The 23,917-nt window shown below is 54.5% G+C and overlaps 1 protein-coding gene across 1 annotated transcript in view; it reads right to left on the reverse strand.

Moving 5' to 3' along the window:
• Positions 1 to 23,917, reverse strand: part of ZFAT (zinc finger and AT-hook domain containing) — a 145,128-nt gene that overhangs the window by 115,563 nt on the left and 5,648 nt on the right. The window contains exon 3 of the mRNA XM_066379564.1: positions 1,476 to 1,652. Within this exon, the coding sequence (XP_066235661.1) occupies positions 1,476 to 1,652 (177 nt within the window). The remainder of the gene's footprint in view (positions 1 to 1,475; positions 1,653 to 23,917) is intronic.

Below are 23,917 nucleotides of genomic sequence, written 5' to 3' on the forward strand. Positions count from 1 at the left end.
CTGGGACGGGCCACAGGGAATCGTCACCCCGTCACCCAGGGCGTTTTCTGTCTGGAGTCTCTGCCTGTTCCCTGTGTCAGACAGAGGATCAATAAGCCAGCCTGTTTATCAGAAATGAACCTGAATATTCCCAGGAAAGAGCAATTGCATTATTAGGGTAGCTAATGAACCCTAGGCGGGGACCGTCACTGTGCCAGAAGGGGCTTCTGCACAGGAGACCACATACACGCAGTTCTGTGGGGGCTTTCTGGGAACCCGTTTGCAGCTGCTCCTCCTGCACCATGCATGTCGTCTGTGGGGACCTTCCGACACTGCCTGGACGCTTTCTCTAACCCATCCACCTGCTGCGCCGCGTGCCGCTCGGGGGGAGACGTCTGGCCACTGCACACAGATGTGTCCCGCTTGGCACACTGACTGCGAACACCAGGGGTCCTGTGCGAGCCAAGGCTTTTCGCAACCTGAATCCCTGTTCCAAGTGCGCACGATAGCTCAGAAAGGCTGTTTATAAGATTTATCACATATGCAATTTATCATGTATGGTTTTTTTTGTTTTGTTTTTTTTTTTCTTTTTTCTGAAGCTGGAAACGGGGAGGCAGTCAGACAGACTCCCGCATGCGCCCAACCGGGATCCACCCAGCATGCCCACCAGGGGGCGATGCTTTGCCCATCTGGGGCGTCGCTCTGTTGCGTCCAGAGCTATTCTAGCGCCTGAGGCAGAGGCCACAGAGCCATCCCCAGCGCCCGGGCCATCTTTGCTCCAATGGAGCCTCGCTGCGGGAGGGGAAGAGAGAGACAGAGAGGAAGGAGAGGGGGAGGGGTGGAGAAGCAGATGGGCACCTCTCCTGTGTGCCCTGGCCGGGAATCGAACCCAGGACTCCTGCACGCCAGGCCGACACTCTACTGATGAGCCAATCGGCCAGGGCCTATCATGTATGTTGTTTGCTGTGTATGCTGTTTACCACGTCTATTATTTATCCTGTATGTCACAAGAACAGCCTCCCTTTGGGGTGTTCTCAGTGCCAGGCGTCATTCCAGGAGCTGTAGCTACAGCCGCTGACTCCACCCTCACGGCCGCCTTGTGGCCGGAGCACCCGTCTTCGTGTCTCAGATTGGCAGAGTGAGGCTGCAGGGAATGCAGGTAGCAGGTGCTCGAGCTGGCTTAGACCCACACTTGCCTGAGAACACCCTCGTGCTTTTTCATCCGACGGAGGATGCCCCCTCCACTCACTCAATCACGCACTCACTCACTCCTTCATCCCTCTACAGACACGGGGAATTCAAGCACCCTCTTACTTGGGCAGATCTACAACTGGACAGTTATTGTGACTTCTGGGTCGGCTATTTGGATTTTCCGCCCACCAGACACCAGACAGAAACCTAGAATCAGAGCACTGGAGAGTGAACAGCATCCTCGTCACAGACACGCACGGCCGTGGGCGCGGCGACACCCCCCCCCCGACACCCAGCCCCCTTACCATCTCCCGCCTTGCTGGGGTTGCTGGGCTCAGGGGTACTCAGGGGCCTCAGGGGAATGACGATCTCATCAACATTAACCCCTTCTTCTGTGTGCTTCTCAAACACGTGGGAGAGGAGTTCCGACTGACTCGGCGAGAAAAGGTTACAACATTTACACATGAAGATGGCCGGGTTTTCTGTAAGAAAGAAGAAAATATTTATGTTATTTCATCTTCAGAGAAACAAGGACTACTCCCAGCCTCCTAAGAAAAATACCGAAGGCTGCCCTTCTGAGCTGTTGCCGGCCTCCTACCGATTGTCTCTCCTGTGGGTACTCGCACCGCCAGGCGGCTCACCTCTAACTTCCAGGAGCCGGCCCCCACCACCCCCACTGCTAGAAAATTCTTTTCAGTTTTTCAAAACCTCAGGTCCTCCGGGATCATGTCTAATATGAACCTCTCTGTTACCCAGATGTACTCCACAGCCTAGATCCCAGTAACGACACGGCCAAGACGGAGAGGGAACTCGAAAAATTACACCCAACCTTCAAATGAATGAGCGGCACGGATGGCAATTAGGGATTCTAGCTCCACGCTCTGAAATCAGGTGCAAGAAAAACGGACCAAAATAGCATTTCTCACGAGCCAGGACACCTCTTCACTGGCTGACACAGACCCTGAGCCCCAGAAGGATGGAAATCTGTCACTGTTCTAAGCCCCTCACTTCCTATTTAAAGCGTCATCCCCGTTCACAATATTAGCTGACAGCCCGTCATGCTCACCCAGTGCACTAGGCAGGAAGACATCACAGATAAAAGAAAAGAACAAACTGGCTTTTGAGTCTAATAAAAGAAGCACATATAAGAATGTTAAATTTAGGAACCAGTAACAATTAAAAGCTAGTGTTTTTGTTTTTGTTTTTTGTTTTAAACATTTATACTGAAGGTGGGATCGCTGTGATGGGAAGGACAATGGTCTTGCAGCTGGAAAGACCCCAGCTACACTTCCAGCCCCAGACCCTACACCAGGGGTCCCTAAACTGCGGCCCCCTGAGGCCATTTATCCAGCCCGCCGCACTTCTGGAAGAAGCACCTCTTTCATTGGTGGTCATTGAGAGGAGCACATTGACCATCTCATTAGCCAAAAGCAAACCCATAGTTCCCATTGAAATACTGGTCAGTTTGTTGATTTAAATTTACTTGTTTTTTATTTTAAATATTATATTTGTTCCTGTTTTGTTTTTTTACTTTAAAATAAGGTATGTGCAGTGTGCATAGAAATTTGTTCATAGTTTTTTTATAGTCTGGCCCTCCAACGGTCTGAGGGACAGTGAACTGGCCCCCTGTGTAAAAAGTTTGGGGACCCCTGCCCTACACGCTGTCATGTTGGGTGACCTTGGAGAAGAAGTGACCTCTCAGTTGCAGAACAGGAAATACAGGTAGCGTGTCCATGCTTCGGTGGGAACACAGTAGTCACTCAGTAAACCGCAACCCACTCAGCCCAACTCCCCACCCACATGGGTGTCCTCACCCACACAGCTGAAAACCCACACCTGGTTCCCTTACTCTCCCTCACTAGCCCCATGGGGACTCTTAAGGCCACCTCGCAGTCACCCAAAGTCTCTAGGGCAGTGACGCCTTGTTGCTGGTGACCAAATACATCATCCCTGCCCCCCCCCCCCGGCCTCACCTCCAGCTGCTGACCTTGTCCCTGCTTCACCGAAATGCCCAGAGGAGGCCTCGGTGCGCTTCCTCACCACACCTGCCTCCCCTGCATCTCCACCCCCCACCCAGCCCGCTCCTGCTCACCTGAGGGCTGGCACAAGCAGTGGCCAGGCGTGTGTGTGTGTGTGTGCACACGTGTCTGTGTGTGCGCATGTGTGCAGGGTGAGAGATGAGGAGGAGAGGTCCACCCAGGTGCAGGCTATGGTTTCATCGCTGACACTGTTTAGACTGGTGGCTCGCGAAGATGAAAAGCAGGCCAACACTGAGTTATCACGAATGCTTTTTACACGCTCTGAAGACACGGCACCCGTGGAGCCTGCGCCTGGAAGGGGGGCCCCCACGGACCCCACCCTGGAAGGCCACGGACAAAGAGCATCGCAATGGCCTGTGAGTGAGCCCCTGCCCGTCCCCCCATCACCAACACTGTCCCAGTAACTCTGCCTCTGTCCCCAGACCATCAATTCTCCCTCTCGGTGCTCCCTACATGCCATTATTTCTCCCGTCTTAAAACAAAACAACTCTCTTGCTCTCCACTGCCCGCTCTTCCCCACCGCATTTCCCTCCTCTTTACAGCAAACCCCCCCACGAGAAAGAGGAGACGAGAAAGGAAGGCAGTAGGCCACATGACACGGCCACGGAGTGGGCAGGGCCCCCCCTGACACGGCCACGGAGTGGGCAGGCCCCCCCAGGTGTGGGGGTCCCTGCGGGGGGCCCCTCGGCAGGCTCAGGGCTTCTCCGTCAACAGGCAGGAGAAGGATGACCTGAGAGAGTTTTTTCCTAGCAAGCAACACAGGAAACAAATTTAACAAAGCAGAACACTGCTTTGTCAATGAAACTCTCCCGTGAATACTGTCAATCGATATTTCATTTTTCTCCGAGAAATGCTTTATTCCGAAGGAGCCCCAAATGCTTCCCGAGTCAGGAGAAACTGCAGTAACAGCTCCTTCTGGAGATGAGGCTGTGCTCTTTCAACCTGCTTCCCGCTGGTCCTCCAGAGACCCTATCCTTTAGGCAGAAAGGGGTCTGCAGCCCCCGCTCCACTGGTGGGGAAACTGAGGCTGAGGGACAGGAAGCCGCCCGCCCGTGTCACAGCTGGCAGGAGGCAGAGAGCAGCCCCTCTGCCACCTGTTCCTGACCCGCGTACTGGGTCCCGACCACGGGCTGCGCTCCTCCGAGTTCAAGCCCAAGTGCTCATCACGATCGCAGCGTCTCCAATGAAGAGCATCAGAGAGAGGAGCATGATCCCAAGATCACTGCCCAGCTCCTTCCGTGTCCATTTCAGCACTGACTGAGCAGGGGCCACAAGGCAGGCCACAGGACGGGCCCCACGGCAGGCACCAGGACACAGGACTGACGCAGGCCCAAGGCCCTGTCACAGGGGCCACGGCTTCATCAGAGACAGCCACGTCACAGCACAACTGCATCTTACGGTTTTCACTTAAACTACAGTATGTCCGTGAAGTCATGGTGCACTTTTGACCGGTCACAGGAAAGCAACAAAAGATATGTGAAATCTGCACCAAATAAAAGTAAAACCCTCCCAGTTTCTGTAGGCAGCATGTGCACATGCACAGATGATGACGTAACACCGTGTAGACAGCGGAGCAGCCCACGGCCATGCCAGTCGAGATGTGGACGGTACAGAGGAAAGTTCAGTGTGTTCTGTGGCTCGCTAAATTCGAATCCGTGACCAAAGTGCAACGTGAATATCGGCGCGTTTATAACGAAGTGCCACCACATAGGAATAATATTACTCAGTGGGATAAGCAGTTGAAGGAAACTGGCAGTTTGGTGGAGAAACCCCGTTCTGGTAGGCCATCAGTCAGTGAGGAGTCTGTAGAGGCTATACGGGATAGCTACCTAAGGAGCCCTAAAAAATCTGTGTGTGAGCCCACATCGAACTGCACTGAATAGGTATGAAACTGGGAGAGTTTTCCTTTTATTTGGTGCAGATTTCACATTTCTGTCGTCTTTTGTTGCTTTCCTGTGACCGGTCAAAAGTGCACCATGACTTTACGGACACACTGTATTTCCTAGCCCACCTGTAGGTACTCTCAACTCCTGCTGTGCTCTCAGGAGGAAGGGACTTCTGTGACGTTTACCAGAGCAGAGCTTCTGGGGACCACGGAGTCACCGCAATGGGCCTCTCAGTGCCAGGCGTGAGCGCTGTCCGAGCCTGAGTAAGGAACACTGCTCTGCGTGACGTGGACGAAGGTCGGAGACGGCTGTCAGTGCACCACTACCCAGCATGCCCCACGAGCTGCAGGCCTGAGGTGTGTCCAGCTCTGTAAGGTGTGGGGACTAGACCAGGCCATCCTTAGGTGCAAGTGGAGACAAGCACACACGCCCTAGGACAACTGTCACATGACGGAAGGCTCAGCATTCAATGCGGACTGTGAGACTGGCCCGCACCTGTGCTGAGATCACAGACAGACCGGGGGCCTCGTCTGCAGGGCGGACTGTGAGACTGGCCCGCACCTGTGCTGAGGTCACAGACGGACCGGGGGCTTCGTCCGGGGGCCTCGTCTGCAGGGCGGCATTGGCTGCAAGAGGGCACAAAAGGTCACTGAAGAGACGAGCTGGTGCACCCTGAGCCTCTGCCGCTCGGAGCCTGCCAGGCAGTCTCCTGCAGCCAATCCATCCTCAGACAGCTGCTGGTTCCACGAAGCCTGGCTCGCAGCCCCAGCCCTGTGCCCAAGGCCACTCACTCCTGCAACGCGGGCGTGCAGGAAGGTGCCCGGGGTCTGGCTGCCACCGACAAAGGGGCCAAGAGCCTGAACAATGCCCGCTCCCAGCTCCTGACCAGTGGTTTACTTCTCGGGATCTGGCCCTCATAATCACCCAGAGGGCACACAGGGATTGTGCACAGAGCTCACGCAACACAAGGTATTATTACAGCAAGCTCCAGAAACCAGCTCCGTGCTCGGCAGGGGGCAGACCGCAACACACCCCCACAGCCACTGAAAACTGTATTTTCAAAAGAATCTTGAAAGACGTGGGAAATGCTCATAACAAATGTTAAATGCAAAAGAGCAGGATACACAACTATTTGGTATGAACAGAATTGTGTTACTGACGGGGAGACATTACTCATGACTGGATGGATGCAAGAACAGCTAGCCAGGCTGAAAGGAAATGCACCAAAATCCTGACTGTTAACCTCTTTTTTTTTAAATCACTTATGTATTTTTCACAATATGTCCGTGTATGTTTTAAAGGTTGTAAAGATGGCTAGACCGTCTACAAAGCAAGGTGCCGCATAAACACGGCAGTGAGGGCGCAGTCCCCACGGACAACGAGCTCGCAGCTGCTCGGGCCAGGCCAATGTCGTGTTCAAGGCCACCCCCCCAGGGCTGGCACCCGCTTTGTTCAACAACTGTGTGAGCCAAAAGTACGCTGCAAACAACAAACACTGTGAGTGAGGGAAGGCAGGGATCCTTGGTTGGCATGCTTGGAAGGCTTCCAAGAGGAGGCGCTTGACCAATCAAGTGAAAAGCAGCCGGGAGCTGGAGTGCGGTCCTGGGGGGACAGTTGAACCCCAAACTGCACCAGACGTGGGCTTCGAGCCACCCTCCATGCATTAGGTCACACAGCCCCCCAAGCCCCGGCCAGCCAGGGCTTATTATCCACCTGCCACAGGTGTTCCAGGAGGCTGACCTCCCCTCAGCCACGCGGCCAGCAAAGTGCAGGGTCAAGGCGGAACCCAGGTTTACCTGGCCCCGCCCAGGGTCTCCGCAGGCGGAACCCAGGTTTACCTGACCCCGCCCAGCCCAGGGTCTCCGCAGGCGGGACCCAGGTTTACCTGACCCCGCCCAGGGTCTCCGCAGGCGGAACCCAGGTTTACCTGACCCCGCCCAGGGTCTCCGCAGGCGGGACCCAGGTTTACCTGACCCCGCCCAGGGTCTCCGCAGGCGGAACCCAGGTTTACCTGACCCCGCCCAGGGTCTCCGCAGGCGGAACCCAGGTTTACCTGACCCCGCCCAGGGTCTCCGCAGGCGGAACCCAGGTTTACCTGACCCCGCCCAGGGTCTCCGCAGGCGGGACCCAGGTTTACCTGACCCCGCCCAGGGTCTCCGCAGGCGGAACCCAGGTTTACCTGACCCCGCCCAGGGTCTCCGCAGGCGGAACCCAGGTTTACCTGACCCCGCCCAGGGTCTCCGCAGGCGGGACCCAGGTTTACCTGACCCCGCCCAGGGTCTCCGCAGGCGGGACCCAGGTTTACCTGACCCCGCCCAGGGTCTCCGCAGGCGGGACCCAGGTTTACCTGACCCCGCCCAGGGTCTCCGCAGGCGGGACCCAGGTTTACCTGACCCCGCCCAGGGTCTCCGCAGGCGGGACCCAGGTTTACCTGACCCCGCCCAGGGTCTCCGCAGGCGGGACCCAGGTTTACCTGACCCCGCCCAGGGTCTCCGCTGTGCCACGCTGCACCCTCTGCTCACGGCCTGTGACCTGTGGCCGGTGAGGAGGGCACGGCTCCAACGATGTTCACAGAGCAGCGTGCGGACAGCAAGCAGTGCAGGGTCAGGCTGCACCCCCACTCCAACTCTAAGGGTTGTTAACCCGCCAAAATAACAACAGAGCAGCTATTTTCACTTTTTTCTAGCAGACTAATATGAAAAAATGTATCTGAAAGCCTGAAATATCAGAATTACGTTGTCAGCTAATTGTGATGAGGAGGCTATAATCTGGGTGCATTTTTAGGCCCAATAACCGTGCACTCATCCTGAACAAAAGGATTCAAAGGAGAACGACGTGTTCAGCACAAGGACAATCACAGGAGTTCGGGGCTCCAGTACTCAGTCCCTGTAAATTATCTGCCAGGTGTTCTTTTTTTTCACATTATAAGAGACAGTTTATTTAGAAAGTCACAGAGGTAGGAGAAGTGAGCCAGCTGGGCTGCGTGGGCTCAGGGAACAAGTTAGGGAGGCAGAAGAAGGGCCCTGGGAGCTCAGGAGAGAGAGGCCAAGGTAATGCGTCTGGGAGAAGAGAACGGGAAGAGGGAGAGAAAGAGAGAGGGAGAAAGAGAGGGAGAGCACGTGGACACGCGCACTGTGCCAGTTTTCAATCGGCTGCTCTGTACTGGGAAAAAGGAAAACCTTAAAATAACTGCATAAACAAGTCTCCATTTCCAGACTCTGACTTGCAGTCAGCCAGGTCCTGTCTATGACCTCTTGAAGCCTCACCTGCTTACTGTCACCCTGCCTGGGGACCCAGGAACAAATGAGGCCCTCTGACCCCTCCTCCCTGGAGAAGGTCATGAACTGGAATGGGCTCGGAGGTCCCAGGAGACTGGCTGGGCCCCTTGGACTCTGGGCCAGGTCAGTGGGAGCTGACAGGTCCCACCCCGTTCTCCGGGCATGGGAAGCACACGTCAGCTGGAGCTGGCCTGCTCCTGAGCGACCCCTCCCCAGGTCTCAGGATGGAGGGGCGATGCACTACCCCCGATCCGATCCGTGTGCACGGGAGCCCCGCCCAGCCCAAAGCCATCTGCCCCTTAACAATCATGCCACTAAGGACATGGCAGGCACTCAATAAGTCTCACATCAATTGATGACTACAGCTGTGCCACACGTTTATCAGTAACCACAGAAGATAAAATGCTACATTACCAGACTATTAAATTACTTTATTTAAAAGCTAGAACTTTAAAAAAGGATAATCGGTCCCTTCTTCCCCTTGATTAGTATAAATCATCCTCTCTGCTGTGTGACTGTGTTTTACTGGGATTGATTAACTTCAAGGGGAGCTCAACAGCCAAAGCTCAGACCCTATTAAATTATCGAGCTTATGAGAGGAGCAGGGTGGCAGATTCTTTTGGAGTTGAATTCCTGCTCTGTTTCTCACTTGCCCCAAAGTTATTAAATTCATGAGAGCCGGCGGCTTCCCAAGAGGGGTGGACGTATTTTAACAACATGGAGCCAGATTGCTGTCATGTCCAACGGAAAGAGTCAAGTCTCGCATTGCGCAGCTTGGTACAATTTAAAATACGTCTTTCCTTCTTTCTCTTCAGGGAAAAGAGGCTTGCGTTGGAACAAAACATTTTCCTCCCACTGAGTTTATTTTTGAGAACTTCTAGCCAGCAGTAGACACGCCACACATAATGTCATCACGGTCATCATCATCATCACACTTACGGAAAACTCGCTGTCACCACCAAGTGATGGGGTCCGAAGATGAAGACGGCCAACAAGAAGGAGGTGTACACCCATCAGAGCCTCCGTGAGCCCGCACACCGGGCGCGGCTCGTGCCAGGTGCGTCTCATCTTCACCACGACCCCACGAAATAGGGTTTATCATCGCATCTCCTCAAATCGAAGACATCTGTCTTCAGAGGCCCCGATCACATGCCACTCAATAAGGAAAACTGCCAGGTAACCTAAGGGGCACTGACTTCTTATCTCACTGATCAAAAGGCGCCTCCTGATTTTACAGATGTGACAACGTGAGTCTTTGGATCAATGAAATTCAGTAACGTTTCCAGATTCCCAGAGAGGTGCTGCACCGTATCAGAGTTAATCCTAACAGCAGGCCTGCTGCTAGCCCAACAGCCCCGTGAGAGGGAAAAACGCCCCCCTTCCTTAAGACGCGGGCTCCCCCTGTCAGAAGCGGTCCGATACACTGATTCTGCTGGAACAAGGTGCTTTACTGCCATTCGCTGAAACCGTCCTAGCAGATGCACACATCTGCAATGTGAAAGGAGTCCTCTCAGGTGTGTGCCCGTGTGCAGTGTGCCAGCTGCACAAGTCAGCCGTGAGGATGCCGTGACCCCCCCCCCCCCCAGATGCGGAAGCTATAACCTGCCTCCCAGGATCAGACTCGGGCCTGTAGGTTCCAAAGCTGCCTGGTCAGCTCACACACAGCGCAAACGCTCGGTGGGGACAGCGGAGGTGCCCGTGCACGTGGGAGTGCCTGTGTCTGCACAGGAACATCCCCCCCAGGGCCTGCTGCAGGAGGGCACTGGAGGACGCAGAGGCCCCCAAGAAGGCTCCTTGGAGGAGGGGACGTTGAAACAGCCGAGGAGCTGGCGAGACAGCTGGCGGCAGGGCCATAAGGAGGAGGGAGCTGCTACGGCCAGCCCGTGGGGCAGAGCAGAAGCAGCCTCGGCCCCCAAGAGCCTTGTGCAGAGGTGGGACGATTCAAGGTAAGGCAGGAAAACCGGAGTGTCTCGGAGCACGCGGCAGCCATGGAGAGCCACGGCGGCTCCAGTCCTCAGAGACCCAAGCTGGTGGCAAGGGGCACACGGCTCTCCCGCAGGAGACCCATCCGCTAGAGCTCAGGGCGGGCACGCAGAAAGCCCACGCAGGGGAACAGCGGCGACCTCCCAGGTCCAGTCCGTGGGGCGCAGAGGCGGAATCTCCCGATTTTTAAACACTGGCAACTAAAGAGATTGTCTCCTGCCTGATGGGTTTTTTGTATTTCTCTTTGAGACTGACTAGACATTTGACTGGGTGGCAAGGGCAGGGGTGGGGACACTATGACAGGCTCTACCTGTTGTTCTCATAACGATACGTGAGGTTGATAAATAAAAGTGTGTATCCTTCAGATGAGAAGAAAAAGAAAGGGAAGGAGAGAAGGAGAGAGGAAAGGGGGGGTAGAAGAAAGAAAGGAAGGAGGAAGGGAGGGTGGGAGGGAGGGAGGGAGGGAAGGAGCGAAAAAGGAGAGGCAGCGAGAAAGGGAAGGATGGAGGGAGGGATGAACTGGTTAAACCAGAAGTGAGATAGATTTAGAATCAATGGGGAAAAGGCATTCTTGATACAAGAGATACACAACGCAAAACAAACAAACAAAACAGATGCACAACGCGATGAGCTCCCTGGTGGGTGTGAGCATCAGGTCCTGAGGGCCAGGCCGCAGAACTGCGAATGGAACGCGTGGGTCAGCTGTGCACCCTGCCAGCTCCCGGCGGCCTGTGATGGGAAAGCCAGGCAGGAAAGGCAAGGGGCTCCCGAGCCGGAGGTTCTAGAATCCCCATGTGTCGGCCATGGGAAGAAAAATCTTCAAGTCTTCACGGCTGGAAGTGGCGCCCAGACTCCCCGCCCACCCTGCAGGAGAACAGCTTTACTGCCTCCCCTGTTCACACAGGCCGTCTCACCCGTGCCTGCTCCCGACCCTCCCTGCTGTCCCGTCCCGCGAAGCGGCACAGCAGACGACAGTACTGTCAGCACAACTACCGCCATCGGCAGTGGCAGCCCCGTTTTAAGGAGCAGACAGCCGGGGCGCCCAAAGGGAGCCAGCTGCCAAGCAGCCCCAGCCAGATCAACTAGAACGCCAACCCTTGACCATGGTTCCAGGGACACTGCAAACAGTCGGTGACTACTCAGAAGAGGAGCTACGCCAAAGGGCGGGCTCTGCTCTCCGCGTGTTACCACTTACTACAGTGGGTCACTGCAGGGCAGCAGTGAGCTAGAAAACGGGGGTGCCAGAGTGGGGTGCTACCAACTCAGCCAGGCCACACAGTTCATGAGCACACCCCCTGCACAGCTGGGCAACAGGTCCAGGACCGGGGAGCGGAGACCACCATGCACAGAGCACACAGCTTTTGCAGCAAAAAAAAAAATCAAAGATATTGGTTGTTACCAACACAGAAAGCCTGGGCCCTCATTCATTCCGGGGCGGCCACCATACACGTGCTAGCGGTTCCCTCTGGTGGCCAATCGGGGCATGACACCCTCCAGCCACTGGAGGAGCCATTACCAAGGCTGAGCCTGCACAGTGGAAAGATGGCTAAGAGGCACTCATTCCTAACTCCGCCAGAAGCCGCGATGGACGGCCACCCGTTCGACCTGCACATTCACCCAGGGAGGGAGGGGCTGCTCTCCCGTGTTGAGGTGAGTAAACTGGGCCCAGGGAGGGGACTGCACAGTCACCCAGCAGGGGACTGCCACATACAGAAGGAGCACGCCCAGGCTGCACTGGTCCCAACCCACAGGTGCACCCCGTGAAATGCTGCACCCTGAGCTGTCCTGGGTCTGTCCGGCAGTCCAGCCTTGGCCACACCAGCAGGGGAGTCAGACATACCGCACCTCCGACCACGGAGGCTCTGTCCCCATCACAGCCAGACGCCGCTTGGCCAATTCTCAACCCACATACAGGTGATTTTCAAACCTTGTTAAGGTGCTTTCCGACCTACACCCCCCTTTCCGTGCAACAGACATGATGCCGGTGAAGAGACCTGACTCAGGCTAGGGGCACGTCCACTCACAGTGGGTCATAAAACACACAGGTCTTCTGCCCTGTTTTTTTTTTTTTTTTGGTTTTTTTTAAATTATTTTTATTTACTTATTGATTTTAGAGAAGAGAGACAGAGAGAGATATATATAGAGAGAGAAAGAGATAGAGAGAAGGGGGGAGGAACAGGAAGCATCAACTCCCCTATGTGCCTTGACCAGGCAGGCCCAGGGTTTTGAACCAGCGACCTCAGCATTCCAGGTCGATGCTTTATCCACTGTACCACCACAGGTCAGGCCTCCTCTGCCCTGTTTGAATCAGGACAGGGTTCCCCTTGGGTGGGGGGCTGGGGCCGGGCGGCTTTGGGGTGCTGGGAGTTCTAGTTGGTTACACAGTGAATTCAGTTTCTGAACATGATGGAGCTGTCTGTCTATCCTATACACTTTCTACATCTAAGTTATACACCAATTTTAAAAATATAAACAGTGGATTTTAAAGTGGAAAGTATGGGGAGGAGTGGATTCTGACTCACAAGTGGATCTCTTATTTAAAACGACATAGTGAGGTGAAGAGAGACGGGCAGCCTCGGCCCAGGCCGGGGCCCGCCTTTGTCCCCGTATCCCCTGTGACCCTGGCACGTGTCCTCGGCCTTTTGAGCGTCCGTGTCCCTGTCGCGCGGGGCTGTGGAAGGGCTGCAGGACACCGTCAATGTGACGTGTCCAGCTCCGTGACCCACACAGCCAAGGCACCGTCCTCCCAGAGGCAGCGGGCGGCACCCTCCTGAGTCAGGGCCCGGGTCCCCCAGCCCCTGGCCGGCTGACCTCCAGTGTGCAGATACTGTGAGTCTCTGAACCTGTTTAGGCCTCAGTTTCCTCCTCTGAGAGATGAGGAGACCTCATCAAAAGTGGCCCTCAAATGTTTTAAACTAGAACCTGGTCTTCAAGCCTCATCCAGAGACCAATGTGGAGACAAGATGGGCGGACAGAGCCACCTGGACCAACACAAGGACGTGGGGACAGCCCCGCCCAGCACCCGCCTGCCCTACAGCCTGGAGGGGTCCCTAGGCACCTGCCCTGCCACTCCCCACCTCCCACCCACAAGTAATCTCCATGGTGCCCTCCCAGCTCTGAGGTTCAGGGGCAACAGTTCCAATAAAGTTCGCCCTAATGACCTCTTACTACCGTCTATCTCTACAGCGCTGATGGACGCACCAACATCACCAGCTCACAGAGTGAACGTCTTTATTAAACACGAGGGAGAGATCCCGCGAGCGCCCCCCCCCCCACTAGCTGAAAGGGGATTAACAAACGAGTGTGCGGAACGCCAGGGCTCAGCTATAACTACGGCTGGGCCAACAGCGGCCTCCCAACTGCATGCGTCCGCATTTCCTCCTGGTCGAAACCTGGCAGGATTCTCCTAAGTCACTTTTAGGCGCTCTCAAAGGGAGGACTCTGGACAACGGAGCAGGTTCGCATCTAACGCTGTCACCGCTGAAGGACAGGCCTTCCCCCGGGGAGCACCCCAAGCCGGTTTATGTGAGGGGGAGCAGCCCCCGTCCTCCACGTGCCAGCAGGACCCCTGGCAGACGTGTGGGAAGCGCCGAGGATGTGGGGAGCCCCCGCCCCGCCCTCGGACCTCAGGGCTGCCCTGTGCAATGACCCAGCTGGCCTCTAAAGGGACCGTGTCTCTGGGATCACGTCCATGTGAAAAACTTTGCAATGTGCAGAGTCCTCTCCCGTCTTACAGTGGACGCGAGGGGACAGCCACGCCCACGGCCACCGCCGCCACTAGGCCCTGCGTCTCCCAGTGTGTGGTCTCGCTTTCCTTCGGCTCCTGTGTGTGGCTGACGCATCTTTCTTCCTAACTCTCAAGGTGAAGAGCCAGGAAACTCGGGACTCGCCGGCCTGAGTCTCCGTCCACACTGTCAGGGCAGAGGCAGAAGAGAGGCGTGCTTTCACTTACTACTGTCGCAGGCTTGCAAGCTGGCTGTTTGTCCCGGGCTCCCGAGGTCATAACTGAATGAGACAAAATAAAACAGCAGCCCGGGCGGGACTGAAGGCAGCTGTCGGAAACGTGCAAATTCCTCTTCCGTGTTCAAGTGTCCACTTTATTTATTATGAAAGGCGGAGACCGGTCTCAGTTATAAAATGTTCTGAACTTGAAAATTAACCCCCGGAGAAAGAACTGCCCTTTAATATTCAAACATGTCTAAGGTCCTTTCAAATTACAGGGGAGAGCTTTAAATTTTAACAAGAGCCACTGGGAGAAAAATTCCCCAAACCCCACCACCACCCCCTCCATTGTCTACCAGTATGATCTGGTCCATTCAAAAAAATTATTGTAATTTTTAACTTATGCTTATTAATCTCATAATTCAGCACTTAATGAATGCCTAATGTAAATCACATGCTGTGCTAGACACGCTCAGCAATGAGTAAGGCACAGGCCCTCCCTCCAGGAATATAAATAATTCCATCTTGTTTCATGAGAATAATTTAAAGCGACTGTAGTTTTATGTGTGGTCTCATCTCATACTCTGGTCTTGGAAGGGGCGCAGAGGTACGAGGCCCAGGCTCCCAGGCAATGGGCCAGCCCAGCGTCTGGGGCCAGGGTGGGTGGGCAGATATCCTCACTGCCTCTAGGCAGCTACCACTTAATGTCTGCAGGGCTGGGAGCTTTGAGGTTCAGGCCACCACCCTGCCCCAGATCCCACTCCTGCTAGGGTAGCTGCAGGGTGAACCCGGTGAGGCCAGCTCCTCCCAAAGGCCAGCGCTGGAGGCATCGCCAGCCTCACTCCCAGGTCCTCCACGCTGCAGCCCGGCTGCACAGGCCCCTGGCTCTGGGGGTGCCCATGGTCCCCAGCCCGGCCGCACAGGCCCCTGGCTCTGGTCCCCAGCCCGGCCGCACAGGCCCCTGGTCCTGGGGGTGCACGTGGTCCCCATCCCGGCTGCACAGGCCCCTGGCCCTGGGGGTGCCCGTGGTCCCCAGCCCGGCTGCACAGGCCCCTGGCCCTGGGGGTGCACGTGGTCCCCAGCCCGGCCGCACAGGCCCCTGGCCCTGGGGGTGCCCGTGGTCCCCAGCCCGGCCGCACAGGCCCCTGGTCCTGGGGGTGCACGTGGTCCCCATCCCGGCTGCACAGGCCCCTGGCCCTGGGGGTGCCCGTGGTCCCCAGCCCGGCTGCACAGGCCCCTGGCCCTGGGGGTGCACGTGGTCCCCAGCCCGGCCGCACAGGCCCCTGGCTCTGGTCCCCAGCCCGGCCGCACAGGCCCCTGGTCCTGGGGGTGCACGTGGTCCCCATCCCGGCTGCACAGGCCCCTGGCCCTGGGGGTGCCCGTGGTCCCCAGCGTGGCCACACAAGCCCCTGGCTCTGGTCCCCAGCCCAGCCGCACAGGCCCCTGGCCCTGGGGGTGCACGTGGTCTCCAGCTCAGCTCACAGCCCCCACCTCTTCAGAGAGGGGTGTCTCCCAAGTGACCTGCAGCAGGTCCATTCACATGCGTGTCCCCTCGAAGGAAATAAAGGGCAAAGGAGAACTGGCCTCAGGGACCTAGTTCCGAGCTGCATGCCTGAAATTCTGCGAAGTGGAGAGAACCAGCGGCAGGTGCCTGCACTCTGGTTCTCAAACTTGTTTTTTTAGTTCAGGAGCCTGATTATTGAAGCCTCAGCTCCACCCTCACTTTCTAGAGAGAAAAGATGAAGACAGCTTTCCCTACAGGACAGCTCCCGAACCTTCTCGTGCCGTCCGCCCCATATTCACCTTGGTAGAAAATTAGCACAATTCACAATCATGTATTTAATGGTGTGTTTGTTTCATCTCTGTCTCCCTTAAAAGACGGTAAGCCCCAAAACTATCAATATCATTCAAAATACAGTTAAAAGCCGAGAGATCAATGTTACGAGTAATAAAGATACTTACCTATAAACAGAGAAATGCTGCATTTCCTATGTCACGAGATCACTTCCAGAGCGATCACAAGGGCCTGAGAAACATGGAACTGAGCCCCTCTCCACTCGGGCTTCCTGAGAACAAGGTGCTGTGTGTGCAGGGAAGGAAGGTCAGCTCAGGGTGGGACGGCCACCGGCCAGCAGAGGGGAAGCACTTAACCTCTCTGGTCCTCCAACTCCTGACCACAGAGCGGGAATGACGGTGCTCCCAGACCGGCGGTGATGAGGAGAAACCAGACCCAGACAGGCGGGCGGGAAGCAAGAGCGATGCTCGGGGGGTAACAGAGTCCAGGCGTGAGCAGGGCGCCAGGCAGAGGGGACACCCTGCTTCCACTCCACCACCTGCCTGGACGTCAGCCCCTCCCTGGGAACGCACCCCCCCATCTCCGCCTCCAGCCCCTCCCTGGGAACACCCCCCCCATCTCCGCCTCCAGCCCCCCCCTGGGAACACACCCCCCCCATCTCCGCCTCCAGCCCCTCCCTGGGAACGCACCCCCCCATCTCCGCCTCTTCTTAGGTCTACGCCTCCCACAAAAAGAGAACCAAAATTCATTCCTTTCACTAAAATACAAGAAACAAACTCACTCTGAGAATTCATACACTTAAAGAGAGTAAAAGACAAATAAGTAAACAAGCATGGGGGGGGACCCTGAAATAAAAACAGAAACAAATGAGCCCTGGCCAGTTGGCTCAGTGGTAGAGCGTCGGCCTGGCGTGCAGGAGTCCCAGGTTCGATTCCCGGCCAGGGCACACAGGAGAAGCGCCCATCTGCTTCTCCACCCCTCCCCCTCTCCTTCCTCTCTGTCTCTCTCTTCCCCTCCCGCAGCCAAGGCTCCACTGGAGCAAAGTTTGCCCGGGCACTGAGGATGGCTCTGTGGCCTCTGCCTCAGGCGCTAGAATGGCTCTGATTGTGGCAGAGCAACGCCCCAAGATGGGCAGAGCATCGCCCCCTGGTGGGCATGCCGGGTGGATCCCGGTCGGGCGCATGCGGGAGTCTGTCTGACTGCCTCCCTGTTTCCAGCTTCAGAAAAATACAAAAACAAACAAACAAACAAAAAAAAACAAATGGAACCCAATTTGAAATTAGGACCTATAAGGGCACTGAAATGGAAGTAAAGTGGAAGGCAAACCCAGTAACTTTGGAAGGTGGTGTCTGCATCGTACACCTCAGGCTATGAGAAAAAGAGACCCACAGTAACCCCTCTTGTCTGTCCATGGGGGGGGGGGGGGGGGCGTGGTCCGGGACCTTCAGTGCATGCCTGAAACCATGGACAGTATCAAACAGACCTGACATAGATACGGTTTATTCCCTATACATACATACCGTTGATCAAGTTTAACTTATAAATTAGGTACTGTAAGAGAGGAACAACAGGCCCTGGCCAGTTGGCTCAGTGGACAGAGTATCAGCCTGGCACATGGACATCCCAGGTTCAATTCCCGGTCAGGACACACAAAAGAAGCGACCATCTGCTTCTCTCCGCCTCCCTCTCCTCCCTCTCCCTTCCTCTCCCACAGCCCAGGTACTGAGGATAGCTCGGTTGATTCAAAGATCAGCCCAAGACAGGGGTTGCCAGGTGGATCCCTCCCTGTTGAGGCACATATGGGAGTCTGTCTCACTGTCTCTCCTTCTCTCAGTTAAAAAAAAAAAAGAGTAACAACAATAATATGTTACAGTATATTGTTATATTATTCTAATAATAAAATAGAATAATATAACAATATACTGTAACAAACGTTATGCAGATGTGGTCTCTCTCTCTTGAAACATCTTTTTGTACGGGACTTACCGGTCTCTCTGTGGGTCTTGCTGTGACGATGTGAAACGATAAAATGGCAAGCCCACTGCCGAGTCTGCGTCACACTGCCCCTGACGTGCAGTAAGTGACTCGGTGTCACTCGTTTCAGGGGGTCCCCTCCTGAAGTCTCCGTGGAGGCTCAAAGCTTTGTGGCACCACACACAGCTATCCATCGGAGCCCGTCTTCAATTCACGCCTCCCACCCTCAAATTCAACGCCGCCGTTTCCACTTGATGCACTCACTGAGCACTGTGCCTGTAACTTTCGCAGCCGGAGGTGCAACGACAGAACTAGCCCAAAATCCCGTCCTCCTTCACAACTTCACAGATAGAAGACGCCTTCCGACATGTCTCTTAGCAACCTCAGCATACAACTTTTTTCCCTTATTGAGTTGAGAACTTTTTTTAATGAATTCTAATATTTTACTTGCAAATTTTTTCCATACACAATCATATTCTCTGTAAATAAAACTGTATCTGTTTATTTCCATTTTCACATCTTTGATGTATTTCTCTTATAGGCAAGCGTCTTCAATAAAATGTGAAATAGGAGTTGACGTCAGAAAGCATTCTTATTTTATTCTTAATTCAAAGAGAAAGCTTTCATGTACCACCAAATAATGTTTCCTATAGGACTTTTATTTTTATTTGTTTAGGTCTTGGATTACAGTTGACATTCAATGTTATTTTATATTAGCTTCAGGCATACAGCATATGGTTAGACATTTATATAAATTACAAAGCATTCCCCCTGGTAAGTCAAGCACCCACCTGGCACTATATATAATTATTACAATATTATTGACGATATTCCCTCTGCTGTACTTTAAATTGAGGACTTTTAACCTTTGGGGAGACACTTTGCAGCTTCTCTCTGGCATATCAGTTGTCAGCATCACTACCCAGGCTCTTTGGGGCCATTAGGAAGTAAAGTAAGGATGACCCGAGATACCATGACAGTCGATCTGATAACCAGAATGCTACTGAGTAACACGTGGGAGTGTCTACAGCTTGGAGACGTGGACCAAGGGACCATTGGGACCCAGCTGGACAGCAGGAGAATTCATCACGCTACTCAGAATGGTGCATAGTTTAAAACTTATGAGTTGTTTGTTTCTGGAATTTTCTTTAATATCTTTGAACCATGGTGACCACGGATAGGCAACTGAAACTGTGAAAAGTGAAACCGCAGATAAGGGGGGCTACTGTAATTAAATACTCAACTCTAGCTAGCAGGCTTCCTTTCCACAGAGACGGGCAGCATTCTGAAACTAGTTCTAGTATGTTCTCGGGCTGAGTGAACAAGTAACTCCCCGGCGGTTACTGGAAGCAGCTTTCTTACTGTCGGAACGAGGAGCTGTAAATGTGGAACGGGGAGAGGGCAGGATAACCCCTGAGCTGTTGGATCAGATTGGGAAGATCCAGATGAAGTCAATGGTTCCTCGGGTAGAAACAGACATAGCTGTGTGTGGGCAGGTGTAAACGCCTGCGCGTGTCCGTGTTTTATATCCGCACGTGCGTCTGCTTCCCGGCTGTTTGCCAGGAGGGCTGAGAGACAGGAACACTCCGGCAACAGTAAGCTCACCTGGGTCCAGACCTTGGTTTCTAACTACCAGCCTGCACCAACAGAAGCCTCGCAGAGCTGCTGACTCCAGCACTCAGACAGGCGCATCCTGCGGTGCGGGAAGTAAGGAGGTGCTCAAAGAACAGAGGGTTTGGCAAAGGGGCTTCCAACGGCCAAATATGGGGCCACTTGAGTATCAAATTAAATAATGGTAAAGGATTATACACCATGGACGAAAATAAGAATTCATGAGTTCCTGGTAACAGAAACAGAGGAAGGAAAGAGGACGCTTGTGCTCACACAGAGACAGCAAATGCAGAAGCTCGACGGGACTAGAAACGCATCACCTAGCAACCAGGGTCGTGGGGACGAATTCCGGCAGGAGTCTCCAAAAAGCTAGTGAGCAAAGGAAGTTTGAAGATACAGGATAAGTACACCTAGTATCGGACAGAGTATCTCAGCAGGAGACATTTAATTACAAAGGAGAAAAACTGTTACTTTACTGTGAGAAAAACCGGACCCCCTAAAATGGAACATCACCCCCCACGGGACAAATGAAGACTGTGTGCTCCCCAACGTGACGGCTGAGAAATCGCTGACTGCTCTGCATCCCTGCCAAAACCCAAATGTAATCGTGAGGAAACATCACACCGGCCCAAAGGAAGGACGGTCTGCAAAATTATCATTGTCCTGGGACACAGAGACAGAGGGCATGCTCCAGACTGGAAAAGCAGAGGGTACAACAGCTGACGGCAGTGTGTGACCCCGGATTTCCTTTCGCTTTATATAAAATGATTAGCACGCCACCGGATGAAGCTGTGCATTGCAGCTGACGGCATCTGCAGAAGGCTGCACCACTGTTCCTATCTCACGTTGTGAAGTGGTCGTATGAGAGAAAGTCCCTGTTTTTAGAAAATATTGAGGTGTGGGTAAAAGGGCACTATGTCTGCAACTTAATCTCAAACGTTGAAGAGAAGGAGAGGGCACGTTAGACATTTGAGACCTCCTCCGTTAAGAAATGGGCCAAGCCCTGGCCAGGGAGCTCCGGTGCTTTAGGGGGTCATCACGCAACACCAAGGTTGTAGGTTCGATCCCCGGACAGGGCACATGCAAGAACCAGCCACTGAGCGCATGAATGAGTGGAACAACAAATCGATGCCTCTCTCTCATGCTCTCTCTCTCTCTCTTTCCTTACCTCTCTCTCTCACTAAAATCAATAAATAAAAAAATTTTTTTAAAAAGAAATGCACCAACAATATTTAACATGCCCAGTCTGGAGCAGCAGAACCCTTATTCACGCCATCCCGCTTACAGACTGCTCACACCTCCCCCTGACAGCCGGCACATATGGAGCACCCTTTGGGGACCGTGGCAGTAAGTCAGCCACCAGAGCTGGTCAGAGACACAGAGAGAACTCCATGACTAAGAGCAGCAGAAGAAAAGGCAGGAGAAAACGGAAGCGACGGAGAGAGAGCACACTCAGGAGGGCCGGCTGGAGCACCCGAGAGCAGGAACACGCAGACACACACTGGGCAGGCTCGCTGAGGAACTCGCTTCAGACACAGACAGTGATGAGAAAGGACGTCCCAGGCACACCCTACCGCTCAGGCTGGGGCCTACAAAGGCCAGGGGGACTGTAGGCAGCTAGGAGTTAACAAAAGAGAAGGGAGCCAGCTATACCGACTGAGCCTGAGTAAGTCTGGAAGTTACAGCTTCGGACCCCACGGGGGAAGCCACGTCCCCCACCGAAGGGGAAATCAGCTTTCCGGTCTCCCCGGGGGACAACGGCCATTAGCCCGACCCACCGAGGGAGGGACAGGGGAAATCCCTCTGCTGGCACCACCGAGGGAGGGACAGGGGAACGTCCTCTGCTGGCACCACCGAGGGAGGGACAGGGGAACGTCCTCTGCTGGCACCACCGAGGGAGGGACAGGGGAAATCCCTCTGCTGGCACCACCGAGGGAGGGACAGGGGAAAGTCCTCTGCCGGCACCACCGAGGGAGGGACAGGGGAACGTCCTCTGCTGGCACCACCGAGGGAGGGCCAGGGGAAAGTCCTCTGCTGGCACCACCGAGGGAGGGACAGGGGAACGTCCTCTGCTGGCACAGGCGCAGCAGACGCTGAGACTCGCAGACGGAGTTCAGCATGTGCACAGCAGAAACCAGGTCACAGGTAGACAGAGCTTTGGACCACGTGCTACACGTGCTACACGTGCTACAGAAGCCACAACGGTGACCAGGAAGGGGAGGTGCCCAGCCTGGGAAAAGGACAGGAACAGACAGGAGAAGGACCCAGCACAAGCCCACGAAGAATTGGGAAGGAGACCGGTTAGTTTGAAAGCCTGTCTTTCCCAAGCCCGAGGTAATGTCAAAGCTTCATGAAGGCCCATCTCCACACACAGCACGGTTAGTTCGGTCAAGGGCAGTTCTTTCTCCCTTGCAGCCCTGCAGGCCCAAGCTTGGTCGGGCTCCAAGCACAGGCCTGGGAGCCACAGCACAGAGCAGCCAGAGTGCAGCCGGAAACAGAGACTAGGCCAGCTGGATGGGGACACAGACTGGACTAAGCTTTGTCACGGATTAAACCGAACTACAGCAGCTTTGAATGCCCCGGGGTCAGGTGACGACACATCACTGGACCCTGGCCCTCCTTCCGGGCTTGGTGAAGGCTGGACTCCTTCCACAGGGGACGGAGCTTGGGCCACCTGGTCATCAGTGAGACACCGGCACCTGGGGACAGCCTTTGTGTTTGCTCCACCTCCCACAACTCTTACCCCCACACCTCACTCTCCACGAGGGGGGCCCCAAAGTGCTTTCTCTGCAACCATGTGAAAGAGCCTTACTTCCACCAGCAACAGAGCCATCAAGCCAAATGTCACACGTCCAAACCAGGACTCTTCTCTCAGGCTTCTAGAAGACCAGCGTCCTGGGGCCAGCAGGGGTCAAGGGCACAGCGCCCTCCTGGCTTCTCTTCTGCCTGTGACCCCAGCCTGGACACGAGCTGGGAAGCAGTCACATCCCAGCCGTGTCTCTACCCACTGGTGTCTCTCCATCCTTTTCGGTCAGTTCCCGTCCCCCAACTCTACCCCTGGCCGTGCCTCTCGCGTGGGCATTTCTCACAGGGCCTCCACCTGGAGAACAAAAGCTGGAGGGGAAATAACCCAAAAGGAAACTGACAGATGTTCTGCCCTTCCTGCCTCGGCCCAGATCCAGTTTGGGCCACAAAGGTGCCAGATTCCAGAGTTCAACGCTGCAGCTCCACTTGTTAACATGATTTAAACAAACCAAGGAAAGTCCGCTGCCCAATTTAAAACCCCTGTTTTTACAGGAATGAGCATGACCTTTTCATCAGCAAACTCAATTATCTATATATTTTATGTTCCTTGGAAAAAAAGGGGGGGGTGGGCGGGGGAGGCCACTTCAAACCTGTAATAAATGTTTAAGAGTGCTTTCCTTTTGCCTGACCAGGCAGTGGCGCAGTGGAAAGAGCATCAGACTGGGACACAGAGGACCCAGGTTCAAAACCCCGAGGTCGCCGGCTTGAGTGTGGGCTCATCTAGTTTGAGCAAGGGTTCACTCGGTCTGCTGTAGCTCCCCGGTGAAGGCACATGTGAGAAAGCAATCAATGAACAACTAAGGAGCCGCAAGGATGAGTTGATGCTTCTCATCTCCCTTCCTGTCTGTCCCTATCTGTCTCTCTCTCTCTGTGTCACAAACAAACAAACAAAGAAACCTGCTTCGCTTTTTTCTTCTTTTATAAAATTAACCAGATAGTGAGCTACAGATGGAGAGATGAGGTCCAGGCGGGGAAGGCATGAAGGACGCGCCTGCCTCTGGCGAGAGGACGGGCAGGATTCTGTGTCCTGCAGGAGGGCAGGGCTCCAAGAGTCCCAGACTTGTCTCCAGTGAGGAACCTGGTCAGCAGCACAGCTCTGGGCCCAGAGCACAGGTTCCTTCCACCCTCCCAACTGTTCCAGCCCTTAAAGCTGACACGTGCCCTTGAAAATTTTAAACACAGGGGAAATTGGACAGAATAAACAACTGAGAACAGAGAGAAAGCATAACTCCAGGCTAAATTCCTCCTGCGTAATTAAATCAGCCCGTCTTGATAGGGAGGTTTTCAGAGGTGGCAGGCATGAAACTATCTATTAAAACAAAGATACAATTAAGGAGATCCTTTTTAGTATATCTAAGTCTTGACTGCCTTGCCCTAAGCAGAAACGCAACTCTACTTAAGGGTGGCCATCTCTGAAAAGTTATGCGAATGACA

This window comes from Saccopteryx leptura, chromosome 3 (genome assembly GCF_036850995.1).
Source record: "Saccopteryx leptura isolate mSacLep1 chromosome 3, mSacLep1_pri_phased_curated, whole genome shotgun sequence".
Classification (NCBI taxonomy): Eukaryota; Metazoa; Chordata; class Mammalia; order Chiroptera; family Emballonuridae; genus Saccopteryx; species Saccopteryx leptura.